At 39.6% G+C, this 25,837-nt stretch overlaps 1 protein-coding gene across 6 annotated transcripts in view; it reads left to right on the plus strand.

Moving 5' to 3' along the window:
* The window catches only part of LOC145714981 (lysine-specific demethylase 6A-like), a 192,661-nt gene that overhangs the window by 65,151 nt on the left and 101,673 nt on the right, over nt 1–25,837 (plus strand). For all 6 annotated transcript variants that reach the window (XR_014137095.1, XM_081794572.1, XM_081794573.1 and 3 more), the window contains exons 5-6: nt 24,072–24,130; nt 25,647–25,767. Coding sequence is in view for 5 of the 6 variants with exons in the window: in XM_081794572.1 (XP_081650698.1) it covers nt 24,072–24,130; nt 25,647–25,767 (180 nt within the window). In the remaining variant the exon portion in view is untranslated. The remainder of the gene's footprint in view (nt 1–24,071; nt 24,131–25,646; nt 25,768–25,837) is intronic.

The raw sequence follows: 25,837 nt of genomic DNA on the forward strand, positions 1-25,837 counted from the left end.
AGTCTCTTGACTATATAGATAGGTTTTGTTTTTTATCCACCCTGTCAACCTATCCCTTTTGCTTGGAATGCTTAAGCCTTTATATTTAAAGTTATTATAGGGGTGTCTGGGTGGCTCATTGGGTTGGGTGTCCCAGCTCTTGGTTTTGGCTGAGGTTGCGATCCTGAGGTTGAGATCAAACCCTACTTCAGGCTCTGTGCATTGGTAGCATGGAGCGTGCTTGGGATTCTCTCTTTCCTTCTCTCTCTCTGCCATACTGTCACTCGTGCTCTCTCTCTCTCTAAATAAGTGAAGCTAAAACAAATTTTAAGTGATTATTCATAGGTGTATATTACCATTTTGTTACTGTTTTGTGGTTGGTTTTGTGGTTCTTCTGTGTTCCTTTCTTCCCTTTCTCCCTTCTCTTTCATTATTGGTTTTCTTTAGTGATGTACTTGGATGCCTTTTTTTTTTTTTAATATATATTTTGCATGTCATTTACTGGTTTTTGATTTCATGTTACCATCAGCCTTGTATATAATGTCTTCTGCATATAGTTGGGCAGTTTGTTCATGGCTAAAACTTGACCCCATTCTTTTTTTTTTTTTTTTTTTTTTTTAATGTCTATTTATTTGAGGGAGGGGGGAAGAGAGAGGGAGGGAGGGAGAGAGAGAGAGAGAGAGAGAGAGAGAGAGGCGCAGGGAGAGAGAGAGAGAGGAGCATCAACAGGAGAGGGGCAGAGAGAGAATCCCAGGCAGGATCCAAGTTGTCAGTCTGGAGCCTGATGTGGGACTTGATCTTGTGAACCACAAGATCATGACCTGAGCTGAAACCTTGAGTTGGATGCTTAACCGACTGAGCCACCCAGGCATTGCTCCCCCTTAACATTTCTTATAGGGCTCATTTAGTGATGATGAATTCCTTTAATTTTTGTCTGGGAAACTCTTTATCTTTATATTCTGAATAATAGCCTGGTTGACTACAGATTTTTTCCTTTTTGGCAGTTTGACTATATCATGCCACTTTTTTCTCACCTGCGGTTTTGCTGAAAAATAACCTGATAGCCTTAATGGTGCTTCCCTTGTAGTATCTGGTTTCTTTGTTCTTGCTGGTTTAAAATTCATACTTTATCACTGCTTTTGCCACTTTAATTACTATGTGTGTTGACGTATCCTAATTGGATTGATTTTGTGGCACATTCTCTCTGCCTTCTGAATCAAGATTTCTGTTTCCTTCACCAGATTCGGGAAGTTTCCAGCTATTATTTCTCAGATGAGTTTTCGGTCACTTTTTCTCTCTGTTATCTTTGTAGGATCCCTATAATGTGAGTGTTACTACACTTGAAGGTGTCGTTGACTTCCCAAAGTCTGTTTTCATTTTACATAATTTTTTTCTCTCACCTTTTCAGTTTGATTACTGTTTATTACTGTATCCTTCAGTTATTAATTCATTTTTCTTTTTCCTCTGGTCTACTTATTTCACCTAGTGTATTTTAAATTTCATTTATTTCATTCTGTATGATTTGTGCTTTTTAATGTCTTTGTTAAATGTCTCACTTACACTCTCCACTCTTTTGTTCTGTTCAGTGAGTATCTTATAACCATTAATTTAAATTCTGTATCAGACATAGCCATAAAAATTTATCCCTGTTTTTCTCTTTTAAGAGTTTTATAGTTGTAACTTTTACTTTCATGTTCTTCATCCTTTTAAGTTAATTTTTGTATGTGGTGTGCAGACAAGTTCCAACTATATTCCTTTGCATGTGGATATTTATTTTTCCCCGTACTGTTTGTTCAGAAGAAAATTTTTCCATCATTTGCATGGTCTTGACACCATTTACACAGTCTCTTGGCCTTAATTTTTTTTTTTTTTAAAACATTTATTTTTGAGACAGAGAGAGAGAGAGCATGAACAGGGGAGGGTCAGAGAAAGAGGGAGACACAGAATCTGAAACAGGCTCCAGGCTCTGAGCTGTCAGCACAGAGCCCGACGCGGGGTTCGAACCCACGGACCATGAGATCATAACCTGAGCCGAAGCTGGATGCTTAACCGACTGAGCCACCCAGGCGCCCCTCTTGGCCTTAGATATATGAGTTTACTTCTAGACTTTCAGTTTGATTCTGTTGACCTTTTCTTTCTTTTCATTATCATTCTTTGCATTGTATTTTTTTTTTTTATTTTTTTAATTTTATTTTTTTAACATTTTATTTATTTTTGAGACAGTGAGATACAGAGCATGAACAGGGGAGGGTCAGAGAGAGGGAGACACAGAATCTGAAACAGGCTCCAGACTCTGAGCTGTCAGCACAGAGCCCGACGCGGGGCTTGAACTCACGGACCGAGAGATCATGACCTGAGCCGAAGTCGGCCACTTAACCGACTGAGCCACCCAGGCGCCCTTGCATTGTATTTTTAAATGTACTTTTATTGTTGAATCTAAATTTTGTCTCAGAGACAGCAGTTAGTAGACTGTTTTTATTATGAATGGAATTGTTTTTGTAATTTCACTTTCTAAAAAATTTATTCATTTTTAAAAATTTATGTTGAACTTGGTTATCATATAGTGTTCATGGATAGAATTCAGTGATTCATCACCCACGTATAACATCCAGTGCTCTCCCAACAAGTGTTCTCCTTAATGGCCCTTGCCCATTTAGCCCCATCCCATCTGGAGCCATGGCTTTAGCCCAATACAGCTTTGTTCCCACTACCCCATTTATTTTGTAATTAATAACAAGTTACATTGTGATATATATTAAACCAACAATACAGTTCTCTTGAGATTGTGTAAACGTTGTTTTTTAACTCAGATAGGAGAAGAAAAGAGATGTAAAGTATGCTGTGTTCCATAATTGCATTTTATTACCAAAAAGGTAATTTTGATCCTTTTTGTGATTGTTTTTGTGTGGAGGGGTTTGTGTGTGGGGAACTTTAAAATTACTCACTTAGGCTCTTGCTCTAAGTCTGAAGAGGTTTGTTAGAATTGTCGTGAGGTGGGTGTGTTTGCAGTGAATTCTCTCTTTTTTTAAATTTGCCATTATTATTTGTCCTTCATTGTTGAAAGACCTTTGCCATTGTTGAAAGGAAAGAAGATTTTTGGGTGACTTTTCTTTGAGGAAATTTCTTTTAATTAAAAAAAGTTTTTTTAATACTTATTTTTGAGAGAGAGACATTGAGTGTGAGTGAGTGAGGGGCAGAGAGAAAGGAGAGACAGAATCCAAAGGTGGCTCCAGGTTCTGAGCTGTCAAACCTATGAGCCATGAGATCATGACCTGATCTGAAGTCAGACACTTAACTGACTGACCAACCTGGATACCCTCTTTGAGCAATTTGAATGTTATCACCGTATCTGAGGAGAATCCTCTGTCAGTCTAACTAGTTTTTTGGGGCAGGGTGTGGGGGGGGTGGGTACGGCTAAGTGATTCTTTTTCTGTTGTTGCTTTCAAGATCTACCTGTCTTTGTTTTTTGACATTTTTCATTTTAATGTGTCTGTGACTCTTTCTTCCTTTTTCCTACTTTAAGTTAGTTTATTGTTGTGTAAATTAAAGTTTGCCCTGAAACTTGGACATTTCCCAGCCATTTATTATTGAATATTTTTCTTTGCCCTTCTTTTTTCTTTTAGCATTCTCATTACACATGTGTTGGTGCATTTAATGGCCTGCCATCTATCTCTGAAGCTCTTCTTGTTTTGTTTGTTGATTTTTTTTTCTGTTCTTTGGATTATAAAATCTCCACTATATACCCTTAAAATTTTTTTTAAATTTTTATTTAAAAATAAATGAATTTCCCCTGTGAGTGGGAAGAAGGGCAGAGGGTGGGAGGGAGAGAGAAAGCTGAGGGAGCTTGACATGGCTCTCTCACCCTAGGATCGTGACCTGAGCCAAAATCAAGAGTTGGACGCTCAACCGACTGAGCAAGCCACCCAGGTGCCTCTCAGATTAGGTTTTTAAAAGCCTCTCAAGGCTAGAAAGTACAGCCAAGAATTTGTCACCTGACGTTTTGCTGCATTATATAGATTTGGTTGAATTCCTTTTTCTAGGGTTCTTGAAAGTATCCTGAGGTTCCTGGGCTTGCCAGGAAGAGCTTCCTTAACCTCAGCGCCAAAGTGAGGGACACTTAGGTTCAGGCCACTTTTGCCAAAGCGGGCTTTATGAGCATTGGCGTGTTAAATGTTCCTTAAAGTCCCGCCATTCTCAGATCATATGTTATTTAATGAACCTTATTTTCAAATGTGACATCCCAGTCAAATATTTTGTATTATATCCAGTGTTTCCAATCATGTTTTTTACAAGAAGAGGTTCTTTCTGAATTTATGCAAATAATTTTTCCCATAAAGATAAGGATACTTAATAATAGTTTTCAAATTGTAGAAGATCAGGTATGGAGGAAAAATAATTGTTTTTGTTTACCAAGGAATACTTACGAGATTGCTATGAGTTATATATAGTTTAAGAGGAAAAGTTCCTTAAGTTACTGGTTACAAACATTGAAGAAACCATGTTTCAGACAAATTCACCCAGAGTTATAATGATCTCAGCAGTTCATTCAAAGCTGCTTGTTCTGATTTTACTTGAGTTCGCAGGTTTATGACTCTGTTAGCTTCCCTTATTTTTAGAAATTCTTACTCAGAGCTTGAGGTACAATTTCAGAATTATTCCTGCAATGCTGTTAAACATCCCTGCCTATAGTTTATTGTACACACTTTCAGAATCCAAATCAAATGATAACTGTATGTGAAAGACTGATTTAAAATGGCCACACCTAAAGTTCTGATGAGACTTAATCTGGTAAGGAAAGTTTGTTATTTCTGTGCCAGATCTGTAACATCTTAGTTATTTCTGTGGCATGTACTTAACTGTAATCTCCTTAAGTTAAGGAGGATGTTGGCCTATTTCTTTGAACTTAATGGATTACTGGAATGCTTGCACCAGTAGCTCTAGTGAGTAGAGCTTTGAGCACCGCACCTACTTGTTCACTTTCTTTGGAGAGAGTAATAGCCAGATGTGTAATTATATACTAAATAATTGGCTTTGTCCAGTGGTTTAGCTGGAATGTGAGGGACTTAGAAGGAACACCATTGGAAAATTGGTTTACAAGGAAATTTGTGGAAGAAGTATTTGTACTTTGAGAAATAAATAGGAGGGCATTTATTTTTTTAATTTTTTTTTTAAAGTTTATTTATTTTTGAGAGCGAGACACCAGGCATGCACAAGCAGAGAAGGGACAGAGAGGGGGAGACAGAATTTGAAGTAGGCTGTCGGACTCGAACTCATAGACTGTGAGATCATGACCTGAGCTGAAGTTGGATGCTTAACCTACTGAGCCACCCATGCATCTCAATTGTGAAGATATTTCTGTTCCATGTGAATACCAAAGAGTGACACCAGCCAAGGAGTGTTTTAATAATCAAGTGGATAGGGGCTCCTGGGTGACTCAGTCGGTTAAGCGTCCGACTTCGGCTCAGGTCACAGTCTCGCGGTCCGTGAGTTTGAGCCCCGCGTCGGGCTCTGGGCTGATGGCTCAGAGCCTGGAGCCTGCTTCCGATTCTGTGTCTCCCTCTCTCTCTGCCCCTCCCCTGTTCATGCTCTGTCTCTCTGTCTCAAAAATAAATAAACGTTAAAAAAAAATTTTTTTTTTTAAATAATCAAGTGGATAGAATGACTGGTTATGTGAATACCAATCAGCCCCTTCTCTCTGCATGATCTTAGCAAAATATATTCTACTTAACCACTACTGTTCTGGGTGTGGCTACCACTGAGTACTCAATATGTGAGAAGCAGAGGCCAATAATGAGCCCCCCATATGGCAGTATTTCCATGGAAATCAACAAGCTACCCATTAAGTTTATTACAGTGGAGGGTTTCCACCATGAAAGGGACAACATTTTGTTATTACAGTAGATACTCCATATGTGGATTTGCCTTCCCTGGTAAAATGCTTCTGTCAAAACTGTCATCTGTGGACTTAGAGAATACCATATTAAACATCATTGTGTTCCACACAGCATTATTTCAGATCCTACAGCAGTGGGCCATGATCATGGAATTCACTGGTCTTACCACGTTACCCACTATCCTGAAATGGCAGGCTTGATGTTTTGGTGGAAATGATCTCTAAAGACTCATCAACATCCCCAGCTAGTCAGTACCCTCTAGCAAAGCTGAAGAGGGTTCTTCAGAAGTCTGTGTTCATACTGAATAACTGCCTATTATATGGTATTGTTTCTGATAATCAAGGATTGTGGGTCAGTCAGCCAGTGGGTGGAAATGAGAATGGCACTATTCACTATTATTTTTCCAGTTTGATTGTGATTTACTTGATATATTAAATTGTGTAAGTTTAAGGTTATACAGATAGCATAACGTTTTGATACATTCAAATTTAGTGATTATATATGTTCACTATATATATGTAAGTGATTAAAAATGTAGTTAAGATTCATCATATAGCTACAATTCATTGATGCAGCAAGAATTTATTTTAATGAGAATTTTTAACATTTGATTTCTTAGTAGTTTTCGAATACACAGTACAGTATTAATTCTGGTCATCATACTATATCTTCAGCATTTATTTATACTATTATTGGAATTTTGTACCTTTTGACTTCACCCAGTTACTTCTCCATCTCAAGTCTGGTCTTTGGTTCTATGAGGTTGGTTTTTAAAATTCCACAATATGCTCATTTGTTTCTTAATTCCACATGAGTAAAAAATCATATGGTATTTGTCTTTGTCTAACAGACTTATTTTTCACTTAGTGTAATATACTTTAGCTCCATTCATGTTGTTGCAAATGGAAGATTTCATCCTTTGCTATGGCTGAGTAATATTTCACACACAACTTCTTTCCTGTCCATCAGTTGATGAGCGCTTGGGGTGTTTGCAATTGTAGATAGTGCTGCTGTAAAGACAGGGTTGCCTGAATCCTTTTGAAATCAGCATTTTTGTATCCTTTGGGTAAATATCTAGTAGAACAATTGCTATGTAGTAGGGTAGTTCTATTTTTAACTTTTTGAGGAACCTCCACACTATTTTCCAGAATGGCTGCACAGTTTGCATTCCTACCAAAAGTGCATAATGGTTTCCTTTTCTTCACATGCATGCCAACACCTGTTATTTCTCATGTTGTTAATTTTGAAGGTGAATATTTCATGTTAATTCTACAGTTGTGAGATATTTCATTGCAGTTTGGGGTTGTATTTCCCTGATAATGAATGATGTTGAGCATCTTTTCATGTGTCTCTTGGCCATCTAAGAAACTAAAGGGAAAAAAGAGAGAGGGGGGCAAACCAAGAAACAGACTTTTAACTCTACAGAACAGATGGTTGGGTGGGGAATGGCTGAAATAGATGATGGGGACTAAGATGTACATTTAGGATGAGCACTGGGTGTTGTATGGAACTGTTGACTTCCTTATGTTGTATACCTGAAACTAATACTGTGTATGTTAACTGCAATTTGAATAAAAACTTGAAAAAATTCCACGTATAAATAAGATTATGCAGTATGTTTTCTCTGACTTTCAGTAAGCATAATGCCCTCAAGGTCTATCTGTTGTTAACAGATGGCAGTGTTTTCTTCCTTTTTTCCTTTCTTCTTCCCTCCCTCCCTAATAATACCACATTGTGTCTGTGTGTCTCTCGGTTCTTCTCACATTTTATGTATCTGTTCATCCATGCATGGATACTTCGGGTTTTTTCCCATGTGTTGGCTAATAAAAATAATAAATAATGCTGTAATAAACACTTAGATGGTAGATATTTCCTCAGATAGTGATTTTGTTTTCTTTGGGTATACACCTAGAAGTGAAATTGAGGGATCAGGTGGTAGTTGTATCTCCAATTTTAAAAAGGTTTTCTAAATGTTTATTTGTTTATTTTTAAGAGAGAATGAGAATGAGCAGGGGAGGGTCTGAGAGAGCGGAGTGGGGGAGAGAATTCCAAGCCGGCTTTGGACTGTGAGTGTAGAGTTCATGAGATCGTGACCTGAGCTGAAGTTGGATGATTAACCAATGTGCCACTCAGGCACCCCATTTATTTCAGTTTTTTGAGGATCCTTAACACTGTTTACCATGAATTGTTTTCATTTTGTTGATCATTTCTTTTGCTGTGCAGAAACTTACTAGTTTCATGTAATCACATTAAAAAAATTTTTTTAAACATTTATTTATTTTTGAGAGACAGACACAGAATATAAGCAGGGGAGGGGCAGAGAGAGAGGGAGACCCAGAATCTGAAACAGGCCCCAGGCTCTGAGCTGTCAGCACAGAGCCCAACACGGGATTTGAACACACAAACCGTGAGATCATGACCTGAGCTGAAGTCAGACGCTTAACTGACTGAGCTACCCAGGCGCCCCGATAATCACATTCACTTCTGATTTGCTTGTGTTTTAGTTGTCATATCCAAAATACTATTGCCAAGAAACATACCAGTGTCAGGGAACTTCTTCCTTGTGTTTTCATCTAGGAGTTTTATGGTGTTTGTTGTCAGTCCATTTCTGAGTTTACTTTGCAAATGTTATTAAGATATTTTTCTTTGTTTCATTGTTTTTTTTTTTTTTTATGTAAATAATCCACGTTTCTCAGGGCCATTCATTGAAGAACCTTCTTCTCTCATGAGTGTTAATAGTTCCCTTGTCAGATACTGGTAGTCTGTATACATGGGTTTATTACTGGGTTGTTAATTTTATTCTCTTGGTCTTTGTGCCTTGTTTTTTTATTCCAGTAACCATTCTGTTTTGATTTGTATCAGAAAGGGTGATATTTCAAACTTTTGTTATTCTTTGCATTTCTTTGGCTACTTGGGGATCTCTTGTGGTTTCATGCCAATTTAAAATCTTTTTTCTTTGTCTGTTTCTATAAAAGTTGACATTGAAATCTTGATAGAGATTTCAGTGACTGTATAGTTGGATGTGGGTAATATCGACATTAATAACAAAATTTAATTCTCCTATTTACGAAAATGGGTATCTTTACATTTATTTGTGTCTTATTCAATTCCTTTACTCAAAATCTTATATTATCAGTGTGTATGTTTGTCATTGATAGATTTAAAATTCATTACTAACTTTATTATTCTTGATACTATCCCTGAAGTGTTCCATGAGCAAATGGCTAAGAATGAATTCATGAGACATCTTTCGTGCAAAAAGATGGTTTTATTAAAGCATGAGGACAGGAGCTTTTGTGGTAGGATCACCTCCATAAGGAGGAAAAAAACAAAACAAAACGCAAAAAAGATCTCAGGGCAACATGGTTACATGTGTATGTGACACCATTCCTCATGACCCTGTAACACGCGAACACCCAATGAGACCACGTTTGCATGTTACCATATATGAGAAACAAAGCAGTAGAATATGTATAAAAAACTGTGGGCTCAGTTCTGTGTGCACAAACCCAACTGAGCTTTGCTGGTATGAATAAAGTTCCTTCCTGGAAAGAAAAGCCTCAGTGTCACGACTCTCTGTGCAAGAATCCCGTTACGTTGCTTGGGAGCTGGAGTTCAGTTGAGTCAGCGTGTTTCCACCTCCTTTGCCACTGGGTACAAACATCTGAGTGCCTAGAGAAGCTACCTCGCCTGTTGCCAGAGGACTCCTTGTTCTGGAGAAGATAAACCTATCTCTGTGCGCAGGAAGGTGAGAATTAGTGAGGCCCAGGAACAAGCTTAAGGAGTGCTACCCGCCAGACTGGTAAGAACCCAGGTTTGTTTTGAAAGACCTGGCTCTAAGAGGCAGAAGGGGAGTCTGATCACTTCCCAGAGTTGCCCTAGTAATTCCACAAGGGACTTGGAACAAAGCTGCAACTCTAAGGCGCTGAATATAGGGCGGTGGGCTGGAGTCGTGTGAGTGTGTGTGAATGAGACAGACAACGGAAAGGTTCCAGCCTGACCAGCAGCCGAAACCAGTGTTGACTCCTGATCCATGGTTTTGTGGAGACCTCATACATCCAAAGGCGACATCAGACTTCCTTGGAGTCTGATCCCAGTCAGGGATTGAAACTGAACATGCCAATGCTAATTTGAAATATCTCCAAGGGGAGAGTGGCCAGAAATTGACAAAAGCGAGTGTGTATCCTCTCCAAACTAGTCCCCCAACTTCCTCTTTTTTCCCCTTGTGTGCATGAAAGTTGTCTGTTAGGAGGAAGAAATGGGTGGAGAGCAGAGTAAACTAACACCCCTAGGGTGTATGTTGAGAAATTTCAGAAAGAGATATTCAGGAAATTATGGTGTGAAATCAGCACCCAGAAAGCTCTGGACATTCTGTGAAATTGATTGGCTATCAGTTGGGGTGGGCTGGCTCTCCGTGGGCTCACTTGATAAGGAAGTAGTTAGCTGAATATTCAGGGTCATCGCGGGGGACCCAGGCCACCCAGACCAATTTCCTTACATTACTGTTGGCAAGACCTGGTCCTATCCTAGCCTCCTTGGCTGAAACTCTGTATTGAAAAGAGCTTTAAAGTTAGGATAGCTTGCATCACCGCTTCCTCCAAATACTGGCCAGAAATTAAAAAGCCCATACTGTCGGGAGAACCTGAAGAAACCCCACCACCATATGTCCCACTGGACCCCTCACTGCCACCTGTGCCTTCAGTCACTCTAGCTGCCGAACCCAATCAGAGTCTGCCCTTAGTCTCAAGACCTCACTACCCCTAGCACCACTGGCCTCCGTAATGTGACTCACTTACCTGGACTGCCAGTCTGAACCCCACATATACCTCCTAGAAGGTGACTGACTAGAGAATCAGACCAGCAGAGGCGGTCCCTCCCTGCAGCCACACCAGGGAGCCCTACAGATGCCACTGAGGGGAACCAGGAAGACCAGATCCAAGGAGGCCAGCATGTTTTTGTGTTCCAACCCTTTACCATTATGGACCTCCTAAACTGGAAACACCGTACCCCCTCCTATATGGAGAAACCCCAGGCTGTGATGGTCCATAATTCAAAGCTACAAACCTACCTGGATGACTTCTACCAACCTCTTCTGACCTCTTCAAAACAGAGAAGCATCGTTGAATTACCTGGCAGCCTTAAAATGGTTAGAGGGGAATGCCCCAGCTGGGACACTAGACCCCCAGGCCTATGCTTGGATTCACTTCCCTGGGGAGGACCCCAAATGGGAGCCAGATGCTACAGGTACAGAGGGAGGGTTTGCAAGGACTGAATAGTATCAAGAAGCGCTTCTAAATGGCATGGAGAAAGCGTCATAAATATGAGTAAAACATCAGAAGTGCTGCAAGGACCTGAGGAATGCCCAAGCCAGTTTTAGGAGAGACTATGTGAGGCATTTCATTCCTTTGATGCAGAAGCGTCCGCTAAGCAGCGGATGGTTAATGCAGCTTTTGTAGCTCGGGCTCGGGGACATTCCACCTAAGCTGCAAAACCTAGAGGGTTTCACTGGCCTGAATGCCAGTGCGTTGCTAGAAGTAGCAACCCAGGTGTTGGTTAACCATGACCAGGTGACAACGGAAGGAAGAATGCCAACAGATGGGAAAACAGTCAGGCTTGTTAGCTGCTGCCATAGTGGAGCAGTCAGAATGTTCCCGGAAAGGTGCCCTACAAGGAAAGGTTCAAGGCTAGAAAGGGGACCGCTGGGGAGGAAGGTGTAGCCCTGGATCAAAATTAGGGTGGAATCAGTGTGCTTACTCCCATCAGGAGGGCCAGTGGAAAAGTGAATGCCCCCAGCAACCAGACAATTGTCAGCAAGGTCTCAAGCAGAAAGAAAGAGACCATGTGGTCCAGGGCTGGTATTAACTGGCTCCAGGGCCTCATGGGGCCCCCGAAGATGACTTTGTGGGGCTAGCCACCAACAAGGACTATGAAGAGGACTGGGACAGACAGGCTATATTTTGTTAGGCCCCCAGGAGCCCATGGTCTGAGTGAATGGGGAGGGGGGGTTGGCGAACCCATTGACTTTATGGTGGCTACTGGAGCAGACACTCAGTAGTGACCCAACCCGTGGACCCCTCTCACAGAGACAAGCCACCATTGTGGGGGCCTCAGGCAGTTGGACACACCGTCCCTTCCTGCTGCCTCAACGATGCAGTTTAGTTGGCCATGAAGTCATCCATGAATTCCTGTACCTCCCCGACTGCCCTGTGGCTCTAATGGGCTGTGACCTGTTGGGAAGGCTGCAGTCCCAGATAACTTTCCACTCTCACGGACAGGCTGCTCTGACCCTACAGAAACCAGAAGCAAAGATTGTGACTGACGATTCCTCAAGGGGAAGAGTGGTGTCTCTGCAGTCTCAAGGAGGAACCACAGCCGGTGCCTGAGCTTCCCTCTAAGATCCCAGGAGTGTGGGCTGAAGGTCTGAAACATACCACCTGTGGTTGTGGAACTGAAGTCGAGGCAGAGCTCACCCAACAGAGACCATACTTTATCCCTTGCAAGGCACAGACCGGGATCCAAAAGCACCTGGAGTGTTCAAGCTCAAGGAGGGAAGGGCAGTGCAGATGATGGACCAGATGCGGATTACTGCAGGGGGGACATTAGCCCCTTCAGAATGCCTGACCTTCAGTGTTTTCCCTACTCATTCCCACTCGTCAAGTCCATAAATTCCTTGTTCTGGGAACCAAGGGCAATTTTGTTGGACAGGCAATAATCTAAGGAGTGTCTTATAATTTAGAGTGGCCCCTGCTGTCTCTCCTAGGGACTGAAGAATTCACATATAGCGCTTTTGTTCAGGGTCTAGGGAGTTTTCCCATGATAGATCTCTCAAAAAGTTCCTTGGCAGGGAATCCTAATATGGTTTCGCTTTATCCCTTACCTCATCAGGAAGAGACTGTACCCAGTGCATTTTTTTCTTTTCTTTTTTCTTGGAGCTCCTTAATTGTTCTGCAGCATCTTGTGTTCCTTGTGTCCCACTGCCTCCTGGCCACATGGGCTCCCTGGCCATGTTGGCCTGTAGTCCCCTTTTCTTTTTCTTCTGTCACATCAGGGTCACCATCTGTTGTAGACTCGGGGTGTAGAGTCCTTTTTTGTCTAGCAAGAAAATGGGGTGCAGGATTTAAATATGAGAGATGGCTGATGTCCAGGAGAAGACAAGAGCCCCCATTAAGGGTCCTTGCTCTGTTTTTATTGGGATCAGAGGGCTTATAAACATGGTGATGGACGTGCACAAAGAGACAATTAAACTGTGAACATTAACTCACGAATGTGAGGGAAAGGGGATCTTGAAGGTATGCAGGGTTGGGGGTTTCGTTAACACAAAACAAAATCCTGGCGCCCGGGCATCCAGGTGGAAGGTTGTTTACAGCAGATGTGAGTCACCACCTCTGTTTACCTAAACTGGTCTAGGGGAGGAGAAAAACAGTGCACGTAACTCCAGGGTCAACAAGGCATCTTTCTTTTGCTTACCAGCTCCCTTTACCCTGCTGCAGTCTGTAGCCCTATTTACCTGTTTACCTAATTTGGTCCTTTTTTCCTGTGAAAGCAGCTTTCTGCTCTAGTACTAAATTGGGGGGGGGGGGGCGGGCAGGGGGCTGTATCTGCCCTGCATACCTAATCTTATTTATTTCATATACCTTTGTATTGGGACCTTTGCCCTACCCTCTCTATACTGGAGCCTCTGCTCCACCTTCTCTATAGTGGGGCCTTTGCCCTGCCTTGTTTACCTAATCTTGTTTACCCAAACTTGGGTGTGAGCATCCTGTGGCTTTGTAATTCTTTATGCCTTGTTAACCCATCAGTGCAGGCTCAGGGAATTCCTAATGTTATTTTCCATTACCCAGGGACTGTGCTGTATTTCAAGAGTCAGTACCACTGCTTCAATCACGGCCCATCAAGTTCTTCCACTCCTTCTACAAAGAAATAAGAGGTAGCCCCCTCCCATTTCAGTCCCAGCAAGGAACTTGTTTCTAGTCCTGGCAGAGACTATACCCTAGACACTAAAGTGTCTTCATGCTATGTATGTGGGGGAACCAGCATCGGGGATCAGTGACCATGGGAGGCCTGGAAATTAGATTCCTGCAAGCTTTATAATGGAACAAAATACCCCAGTTCCATTACCAGGATTTGGCTCCTCAAAACCTCAATCATTGGGAAGAACTGTCTCGCCTGGTGGGGAAAAAGGTTCACCATCCCTGTTGGAAACTTAGCTTGCCTGGGCCAAAGGTTTTATAATTCAACTACCTGGAAAACTCAATGCTGGGTGTCCCCGGGTCACCTCCAGTGAGACACTACCCCTTGTCTGACTTCTCTGATCTCTGACAGGCCTGGGACAACATAGACGCAGCCATTAAATGACAGGCCCCATTTGGACTATACTGGATATGTGGGGAAACAGCCTATACATGTCAGGATCATGTGTGCTGGGCGCTATCTGTCCATCTATTTTTCTTGCTCCGTCTTGCTAGGGGGGAACATCTGGGAGTTCAAATGTACAGAGATAGGGAGACTTAAAGGAAGTGGTATGCCTTGTGAATTGGCAATTGTAAAGATGAGGGGCCTCCCAAGTGTATAATCTAATATTATGGTCCTGTCACCTGTGCAGAGGACAGGTCCTGGGGCTACCGCACTCCGTTTTATGTGCTAAACCGCACAATCAGACTGCAAGCAGTTGTAGAAATTATAACCAAGGAAACTGCCATTAGTTCTTGCTGAGCAGCGAACCAAAATACTCAGTGCCCTCTGTCAAAATCACTTGGCTTTAGATAACTTGCTTGTTTCTGAGGGAGGTGTTTGTGGAAAATTTAAACAGAGCCTCTGGTGCCTACAGGTAGTTGATGAGGGAAAAGTCATAGAGGAGATCACAGATTGAAGAAGAATTGCTCATGTCCCCCTCCAGACCTGGAATGGTTGGAACCCCAGGGAGAATTTGGAAGATGGTTTTTAACTTGGGGGTTGGAGGGGGGGGGGGATCCAAAACCCTCATGGGAATTATCCTCCTAATTTTGGGAGGGTGCTTCCTCTTACCCTGCTTAGCTTTCCTGGTTGTATAGTCTGTCTCCAGTCTCATTGAGGCCATGGTTGAAGGAAAGATGGCCACTCATGTAATGATGTTTTGGAAATGTAAACCTCTAAACCAAGATGATGCTCTTTAACCCAAAAGTAGAGGGGTCTGAGCATCAAAGAGGGGGATATGGTAGGGTCCACTCTGTAAAGGGAGGAAAAAAAAATAACCTCAAGACAACCTGGCCATATGTGTATGGGACAGCATCCCTCAGACCCTGTAACGTGGGACCACTTAATCAGACTGCATGTTTGTGTGTTACCATACAGGGGAGACAAGGAAATAGAAAATGTATAAAAAAAACTATGCCATGTGGCATTCAGGGCTCAATTCTTCAGGTATGAACCCAACTGAGCAGTGCTGCTATGAATAAAGTTGCTTCCTGGAAAGGAAAGCCTCTGTGTCAAGACTAAGAATCCTGCTACACTGTGGGCAGAAAGTGCTGCACTGGGATTGTGAGGAATAGCTGATTATATACTATTAAATTAATGGAGGTTAAGGGTAGCCTAAATCTCTAAGGAATTTGGAAGGAAAGTGTTCAGGACTTTGAGGAGCTAGCTGCTGTGAAGATACTACTTGTAGTCTTTAATAAAACATCATTAAGGCACTGAGGCATGAGTTCCTAGGGAGGGTCACACTCTGCGTGTTTCAGGTGTCTATCAGTGGGCTGCAAGCTGTTGGGATATTTAAATTCAGCTACATGTCTTTTGCCTTTGCTTTCCTTATCAATTTCCAGTGGGCTTTTCTTTTTCAGATGGTTGCTAAACAATACAACTGAAATTTGTTTGCCATAAAGTTCTGTCTTGGAACTACTTTTGCTCTGTCACATAACTTTATATATTTGTGTGTTGATTTTCATTTGGCTCAAGCAATTTTTAATTTCCCTTTTAATTTCTTTGATTCATTGGTTCTTCAGGACTGTGTTTGATGTCCCTATGTTCGTGAATTTTCCTGTTGATCCTCTTTTACTGAGTTCATACCTTTCATTGTAGTCTGAGAAGATAAGACTTCACCTGTTCTTAAATTTGAGACTTGTTTTATGTGCTAACATGTGATTTATCCCAGAAGATGTTCCATGTGTGCTTGAATAGAATGTATATTCTGACCATGTTGGATGAAATATTTCATATATGTCTGTGAGGTTCATGTGTTGTCTGTTATTGTTCTAATTTGCTGTGTCCCTTTTAATTCTCTGGGTGATCCATCTGTTGTCCAGAGTAGGGTATTAAAGTCACAACTTTTATTGTATTGGTATTTATTTCTACTTTAATTTCTTATAATTTTTAAACTTTTATTTTTGAGGTAATCTCTACACCCACCATGGGGCTCAAACCCATAATCCTGAGACTGGGCCAGCCAGGCACTAGTGTTTATTTCTGCTTTTAATTCTGAGGTGATCTGCTTTATATGTTCAGGTGTTCTGGTGGTGGATACATAAGTAACTTGCAATTATCGTGATATAGTGACGTGTGTGTGTGTGTGTGTGTGGGTGTGGGTGTGGGTGTGTGCGCGCGCGCGCACAGTTACTAGTGACCTTTGACCTTTTTTGGCCATCTTTACCTTGAAATCTTTTTTTTGTCTGATACAAATGTAGCTCTTACTGCCTTCTTTTGGTTACCTTACAGATAATCTTTTTCTCTTCCTTCACTCTCCTGTGTATCTTAGGCAGCAGCATATCACTGGATTTTTTTTTTTTAATGTATTCAGGCATTCTATGTTTATTGTATCAGTTTCTGTTTAATCATCGATAGGTAAGGATTTATAAATACCATTTTAGTGTTCTCGATGTAATGTAAAGCCTTTGTTCTTTTTTATATCTTGGTGTTTTCTTTATGTGATTAGATTACTTGGTGCTGACATGCTTTGACTTTTTATAGTAGTCTTTTATATCACTACTACAAGTTTTTCCTTTGTATTTACCAGGAAGCTTACATAAAATATCTTTTATTTATAACATTGTTTATCTGGTAACTTTGCATACAAACTTTTCATCTTTTTCTTTCCCATTCACATGTTGATGTTACAGTTAAGATATTCTTAAATTGTTTATGCAATAATAAACTATTGCACTTTTTTTAACACTTAATGTTTTTTAAATTAGACTTGTATTAGACTTGTAAATGAATTATATATTACTGTTACAATATTAAGAGAGTCTGAATTTGAGTGTATATTTACATTTACCCAGTGAATTTTACATGTACATTCATACATTTTTATGATGGTATTAATTAGCATCTTTTTATTTCCTCTTGAAAAACTCACTTTGGGATTTCTGGTAAGGCAGGTATAGTGATGATGAAGTTTCTTAGTTTTTGTTGGGGAAAAGCATTTTATCTTCTTCATTCTGAAAGATGGCTTTGTTTAGTATAGCATTCTTGGTTGACAATTTTTTTAGTATTTTAAATATATCCTCTTCTGCCCTGGAAAGTTTCTGATGACGCATCTCATTGTAGTTTTATTGGTGTTCCCTTGTATGTGAAATGTCACTTCTCCCTCAGTGTTTTCAAAATTCTCTTTTGTTTTTGACAACTTAATTTTAATTATAATGTGCGTTGATGTGGCTGGCCCTTTTAGGTTGAATCTCTTGGGTTCTTTTGTACCTCATTAGTCTGGATGTTCATGTCTCCATATATATCCGCTTTTCAGCATTTATTGCTTTAAATATATTTTCTTTCTCTTTGTTTTTCTCTTTTGTACCTGGGTTTACAAAATGCTTTTATGTTTTCCTTTTGATGGTGTTTCATAACTCCTTTTCACCCTTTTTTTTTTTTTTGCTCTTCTAGCTGGTAATTTTTCTAAAAAATTCTTTTTTTAAACATTTATTCACTTTTAAGAGAGAGAGAGACAGCATGAGCAGCGGAGGGGCAGAGAGAGAGAGGAGACACAGAATCTGAAGCAGGCTCCAGGCTTTGAGCTGTCAGCCAAACTGAACCAACTCAGCCACTCAGCCAACTCAGTTGGCTCAGCCTCCCCTCCCCTCCCCTCCCCTCTCCTCCCCTGCCCTCATTTTTCTATTATTTTTCCTTCCCTTAGTTTCATCTGTTCTGTGTCTTAAAGTCCTCATGAGTGAAGTCATAGATATTTGTCTTTCTCTGACTGACTAATTTCGCTTAGTGTAATACCCTCTAGTTCCATCCACATAGTTGCAAATGTCAAGCTTTCATTCTTTTTGATTGCCAAGTAATACTCGATGCATTGTGTGTATCTACATATATATGTATGTATATATACATGTATGTATACATACATATACATGTATATGTGTATACATATGTATGTGTATATATACACGTATATATATGTATATCTTCTTTATTCATCCATCCGTGGATATTTAGGCTTTTTCCATACTTTGGCTATTGTTGATAGTGCTTCTATAAACATTGGGATGCATGTGCCCCTTTGAAACAGCACACCTGTATCCCGTGGATAAATGCCTAGTAGTGTAATTGTGCCTTCTGAGCTTCTAATGCATCCTTCTCAGTCTCTGTGGTTCAAGAATGTGCTTTAATCTTTACCCCTATATTCTTGGGTTTTCATCTTCTTTATGGATACTTGCAAGTTGCTCTTCTCATGAGGGGGAAGTCTGGTATCACCTATGTTGCACCCTGATGATGTTATCTTGGCACCAGTTAAGTATTACCTTCAAAATTTTGGTTTCCCTTCTCTATGACCTTATGGTCTGGTGGCAAATAAGTGTTAGTGCCAAAAGGAGGCATGTTCCTAGTTCCTATAAAACTGAAAGTTGAGACTGCTGCCTGGCTATTTGGATTCCTTATTCCTCAATTTGAATTAACAGGCAAGAAAAGGTGTTTCTTCATAACAGAAACCCATGGGGGAGGGGAAGGAAAAAAAAAAAGAGGCTAGAGTGGGAGAGAGCCAAAGCATAAGAGACTGTTAAAAACTGAGAACAAACTGAGGGTTGATGGGGGGTGGGAGGGAGGGCAGGGTGGGTGATGGGTATTGAGGAGGGCACCTTTTGGGATGAGCACTGGGTGTTGTATGGAAACCAATTTGACAGTAAATTTCATATATTAAAAAATAAAAAAAATAAAAAAAAAAAAAGAAAAGGTGTTTCTTTTCTGTTGTGGTGATTCATCTTGATATGCAGGGGGAAATTTACTCCTGCATGTAAGAAAGAGTGTGCAGTACAGTGTATCCCTTACAGCATCTCTTAAAATTACTATGCCTTATGATATAAGGTCAATGGAAAACTGCAAAAACATAGGCAAGGGTGGAATAGTAATGGCCCAGACCTTTCAAGAATGGTTGGTATAACCCTAGTAGTTAAAGAAAGATGACGAGTTGAAGCACTTTTCTGGTTGCAAAGGGACTACCGAATGATTAATGGAAGAAGGTGGTTACAAATACCAGGTATGGCCATGACTACAGCACTGAGGACTTTGTCAAGTGTGTGTAAAGCATGTATTTTTTTCTTCCTTTTCATATTCTCTGATGATGTAATGTACTGCTTACTACTGTTGTATCATAGTGTTTCAACTACAGGATATCAAGAAGTGATTGTATTGCTGAGAGTTTTTCGTCCCCTTCTGGAGAAGGAGCTTCCCTGATTTTGGTTGTATGCACAATTATTGTATCATGTTAGGCTTCAGAATTAGACACTTGTGTTTTTTATTTTTTCTTTCTTTTCTTAGAGATTACATATGATTTAAGGATATATGTATGGTGTATGTGTGCCTGTCGACTCGTTTTGGTTAATTTTATCTGGTGGCCCTGTTTGATTGCGTCCAAGTGTTTATTCAAACATTCTGGATATGCCTTTGAAGTTTTTTGGGATTAGATTAACACATGAATATACTGGCTAAAGCTGATTAGCCTCCTGAGTGTAGATGGGTCTCTGTCAGTTCAAGCCCTATCTACTATAGAAAAGTTGACCATCCTGTGAATAAGTCTTTGAACTGGGACATCCATAGCTTCCTGCATTTTTACTTAAATTAAAACATCAACTTTCCTGTTTCTAACTTTGACTACTCAGATCTTTGTATTTGTCAACCTGCATTCAGTCAGATCCTTACAATAAACCACACACACAGATGTACATACACACTCCCTCTACTCCCTCTCCCTGTTGGTTCTGCTTCTGTGAGGATCCTTAATGTGACATTATTTAACCCTCTGCAGTGAAATGTACAAGCCTTATTCTGAGGTAAATCTTTAGTTCTTAATTTTGAACTATTTTTAAAATTTTATTGCAAATTTTAGCAGTTTACTTTTTATCATTACATATATTTAAAAAAAAATTTTTTTTTAACGTTTATTTATTTTGGGGACAGAGAGAGACAGAGCATGAACGGGGGAGGGGCAGAGAGAGAGGGAGACACAGAATCGGAAACAGGCTCCAGGCTCTGAGCCATCAGCCCAGAGCCCGACTCGGGGCTCGAACTCACGGACCGCGAGATCGTGACCTGAGCTGAAGTCGGACGCTGAACCGACTGAGCCACCCAGGCGCCCCTTCATATATTTTAAAGAACAGAAGTTCAAAAATTGTTAACTTTGGAGGTTCACAATTTATTTTAATGGACTTGGCTGTAAATTTTAGGTTTTATTGGCTATATTTGGTTTCTGTCACTTACTTTTCTTCTGTAAGTAAACTCGTAAAAATGTAAACCCTATTTTAGGTCTGCAGTGCCACGTAAAAATACGGTGAGCTGATTTGGATGCTGAGCCAGTTTTTCCTGATCTGGCTGTAGCATGTCTAATTACAAACACATAATTTCTGTTCCTTTCCTTGGAGACATTATACATTTCCTATTGTTGTCTTTGTCTTTCTCCTTCTATCTTTTAAAAGTAGGTCTGGAAATACTCACAGCCTGTTTAACAACTGCTTCTTTCTTCTTCCCTCCCCTCCCTCCCCTCCCCTCCGCTCCCCTCCCTTCCCTCCTTCTCCCTCCCTCCCTCCCTCCCTCCCTCCCTCCCTCCCTCCCTCTCCCTCCCTTCCTCTCTCTTCCTCCTTCCCTCCCTCCCTCCCTCCCTCCTTCCCTCCCTCCCCTCTCCTCCCTCCCTCCCTTCCCTCTCCTCCCTCCCTTCCCTCTCCTCCCTCCCTTCCCTCCCTTCCCTCCCTTCCCTCCCTTCCCTCCCTTCCCTCTCCTCCCTCCCTCTCCTTCCTTCCTTTTTTTGGCGATGGTCCTGAGGGACTCATGAATGTCAAATTCCAGACCTTGGTGATTTTAGGTGGCAGTCTTAAAAGTTGGGCGCATAAGTTTGTGGTCCAAACACTTTGTTCCTCATGGAGAAGACTGAAGTTGGAGAAGACTTGTGATTGTTAAAGGCAGAATTAGGAGGGTAATTGTGGGGTTTATGGTATAAGACTGTCTTGGTCTTCCTGCCTGTTTTGATGAGGGTATTTTACCAACTGCCTGATATGTAGGAGTCACTCAGCTAAGTTTTGAATTTCACTTAGGGAATTAATCCACGTGTTGCTGTATATTTGGTCCAACCCTGGGAGGAGGGAATCTGCCATCTCTGTCATCATGTTGGTAACGTTCAGCCACATCTTTTTTTCTTTAACACAGACACATTATATAGAGTTATTATTGATGATCACATGAAACTAGGGTTTGTGACAGACACTTTGACAAATTATAAATCCTCTGAACCTCACTTGTTTCTGAATTATACAGAGAGAGAATTTCATAAATTATATATTTTGTAGAAAATTATACCTAATCTTCAAAACAGACGTAAAACTGACAACAAGAGATCCCTGTAAGTCTTTATGGTGTCCTTTTGCATTGACCCATGATTATCTCTGACAGTACTAGTTTCTCCATAACCTTGTCAGTACTCGTTATTGTCTTTTTTATTTTTGCCATCTTAGGTAGGTGGAGATATCTTGCTGTGATTTCGGTTTTCATTGCTGTGAAGGGTAATGATATGAACATCTTTTCAAGTACATACTGGTCATTTTTAAATTTATTTTTATTGTTGAAATATTTGATCTGTAACATTGTAAATTTAAGATGTACATGTTAATTTCATATATACATATTGTAATATGATTGCCATTGTAGCAATAGTTAGTATCTCACTTTGTATTATTTTGTACTTGTATTATTTTTTATATATGTATTGTATATTTTATGTATGTATATATTGTATTATATTTTTTATATATGTATTATTTTAATTTGTATTATTTTATTATTTCTTCTTGGTAGTTGGAATAATTCCTTTTTAAAAATTTTTTTAAATGTTTACTTCTGAGAGAGAGAGATAGAGTATGAGTCGGAGAGGGACAGAGAGAGAGAGAGAGAGAGAGAGAGAGAGAGGGAGAGAGAGAGAGAGAATCCCAAGCAGGCTCCCAACTGTCCACACAGAGCCCAATGTGGGGCTCGAACTCACGGACCGCAAGATCATGACCTGAGCCGAAGTCGGACGCTTAACCGACTGAGCCACCCAGGCGCCCCAAGTTTGGCTTTTTTGATACCACATGTTATTGATACCATGCAGTGCTGGGGTTTTTTCTGACAGTTTTTACTGGTTTTCTGTTTTTCTGGTTGTTTTTACTTACCACTTACATTGTTACAAATGGGAAGAAGTACTTTCTTATGGCTGAATAGTATTGCGCTGTGTGTGTGTGTGTGTGTGTGTGTGTGTGTGTGTGTGTGTGTGTGTGTAACATCTTACTTATCTATTCATCTGTTGATGGTACCTTAGGTTGTTTCTATATATCTTGGCTCTTGTGAATAATGTGCACTGAACACAGGAGTATGTATATGTCCTTTCAATACCCTATTTTCATTTTCTTTGGATAAATACACACTGGTGGAATTGCTTGATCATATGGTAGATCTCTTTCTAATTTTTGTAAACAACCTCTCTATTTTCCATAATTGTTGAACCAATTTATATTTCCATCAGCAGTTTACTAGGTTTCCTTTTTTTACATCCTTGTGAACATTCGTTATCTCTTGACGTTTTCATGATAGCCATTCAAAGAGGTGTAAAGGTGGTATGTTGTTGTGTTACTGAATTGTACCTCCTTGATGATTAGATGTTGAGCATCTGTTTATGTCTTGGCCATTTAAATTTCTTCTTTGGAAAAATGTTTACTTCCTGTGCCCATTTTTAATTAGATTCTTTTTTGTTGTTAACTCCTTACAAGATACGTGGTTTGCAGAAATTACCTCCCATTCTTTTCATGTTTTTAATTATTCTGTTCAGAAGATTTTACATTTAATGTCCTACTTATTGATTTTTACTTGTGTTGTGTGTGCTTTTCATGTCAACCCAAGAAATCTTTGTCAAAACCACTGTCAAGGAGCTGCTTTTCCAAATTTTATTCCAGGAGTTTTAGGGTATTATGTATTGGGTATAATGTTTAAGTCTTCAATTGATTTCATATTAATTTGGGGGAGTACTGTAAGAAAGAGGTCCAGTTTCATAGTTCTGCATATATTTATCCATTTTTTTCAACTCCATTTTTTGAAGACACAGTCCTTTTGTCATCAGATGTTCAGATGATCATGGCTCCCTGATTGAGAAATAGTTGATTGTAAATGTGGGGGATTAATTTTCTGCTCTCTATTCTGTTCTCTTGGCCTATAGTTCCATTTTTATGCCAATACCATACTGGTTTTATATGCTGTAGTTTGTAGCAGGAAGTGTTACACCTCCTGCTTTGTTCTTTTGTGTGATTTCACATAAGTTTTAAGAATGTAAGTTTCATGTTTTCATTTTGGGCTTCATTAAAAAGAAGGTGAAAATACCTGTTTTCTTCTTTTAAATGTTTATTTCTTTTAGAGAGAAAGAGAGTGAGCAGTGGAGGAGGAGAATGGGGGTGGGGGGTGGGGTGGGCAGAGGATTCCAAGCAGGCTCTGCGCTGTCACCACAGAGTTTGATAGGGTCCTAAACTCATGAACCATAAGATCATGACCTTAGCCGAAGTCAGATGTTGAGGTGACTGAGCCACCTAGGTGCCTCAAAATTGAAAATACTTGAAGTAGTTTGGCTTTTCTGAATTGCATGTTACTGAATGACCTCATTGTTTTCTTTTAAGTGTATTATGTAATGTATGGTAGAATTTTCAGAACATAAAAACATAATGTACCAGATTTCTAATAAGTAGGAAACAGCTGTAAAAACTTTTACAATGAAAAAATTTTTTTTAACAGAATGCTGCCTTTTTATACGGCCTTGGTTTGGTTTACTTCTACTACAATGCATTTCACTGGTAAGTTGATTTAAACCATGTTTCCACTTACGTGTGTGTGAATGTGTGTATGAAAAATATTTCCACATAGCTATGATAACTTGTGGATCCCCTTAAATTGAAGATAAGAACATGAAATCAGAAGAGATAAATTAGTACAGGTGGAAAATACTGCTTTAATTTGTTTATGGCATTGTTTAGTTCTGCGAGATGAATGTAAATTTTGATTATTTATCTTAAAGTGATGTCTATATGTTTTCCAAAAAACCCTTACCTTTTAAAATGCTCTGCAGTAAATTTTGCAATAAATTTTGTAATAAACGCATATAAAACTACACAACTTTAGAAGTAGGAACATAACCAAAATGACTTACTAAAGACATAGTGTGTTCCTTTGTCCTTATTTATGGTATACGTGGTATCTGTATGTTTTTTTGGTAAGAGGAAATTGACTTTGGAAACACGTAAGATTCTAAATAGTGACCCTTGTGGAGTTTAGAGAATACAGTACAGTTGATACTTGAACAAACAAGTTTGAACTGCACAGGTGGTCTTTACATGATATATTTTGTTGCTTCTAGGTGTATTTTCTCTACCTTATGATTTTCTTAACATTTTGTTTTCTGTACTTTATTATAAGAATGTATTTTATAATACATATACAAAATACGTGTTAATTGAATTTTTATGGTTTCGATAAGGATTCCAGGCAACAGTATGCTATTAATAATTAAGGTTTTGGGGGGTAAAAAGTTACAGCTGGATTTTCTTGTTGCTCTGGGGGTTGCCCCTAACCCTACACTATTCAGTCAGTGGTCAGTGGACTTTTTTTTTTTTGGGGGGGGGGGGGGTCTCATGTATTACTCATTTTTGAGGAAGTAATAATTTACATAGTTCAAATACTAAAAAATATTCAAAATTTATCCAGCGTAATTGGATTTTCTCTACTAGTAATCAAGAATTTTAAAAAAGAGCAAATAATTAAGAAGATATAGAATTAGACAAAGATAAAGTGATAGATGAAGGTGGAAGTAGATTAGGTACTGCATTCCTATTGAGGTAAGATAGTTTACAGAAAAGACTGTACTGTAGGAATTCCATCTGGAAGAAATAAATACCAGCCCTATATATATTACATTATACTAATAGATTACAGGTAGAATCTAAACAAAAATGTGATAGGCAAGTGAAGTTTCTAAATGTAGATCTTTCTGGAGCAGTATAGAATGAGGATTAACATTCTTACCCTCTTGGCCTTTTAAAACCTTTCCTATTGTCCCTGTCTGAGATGCTTCAGAAAAATTTAAAAAGCGGTTATTGTCACTGAAAATGTTATTAAACCTTTACTGTTGAATGATCTGTGAAGGTGAATATGGAAACAATTGCGTTTCCATATCTTTTTCTAATCTAAAAATGTTCATAAGATTTTCAGAAAGTTGTAATTTCTGTCAGAATTGTGTAATAGGAATGTTTCCTGAAGTGCCAAGGAAAATACATATAAATACTAAAAGTTTAGATTCTTTTGTCTTTATTTCAGGGCAATTAAAGCATTTCAAGAGGTGCTTTATGTTGATCCCAGCTTTTGTCGAGCCAAGGAAATTCATTTGCGACTTGGGCTTATGTTCAAAGTGAACACAGACTATGAATCTAGTTTAAAGGTAGGTAGCTTGGGTTTTTCCTAGACAGACACTATTCTGTGTGTGTGTTGCTAAGTTTTAAGTGTTCAGA

The sequence above is a fragment of the Panthera onca genome, chromosome Y (assembly GCF_046562875.1).
Source record: "Panthera onca isolate mPanOnc1 chromosome Y, mPanOnc1 haplotype 2, whole genome shotgun sequence".
Lineage (NCBI taxonomy): Eukaryota > Metazoa > Chordata > Mammalia > Carnivora > Felidae > Panthera > Panthera onca.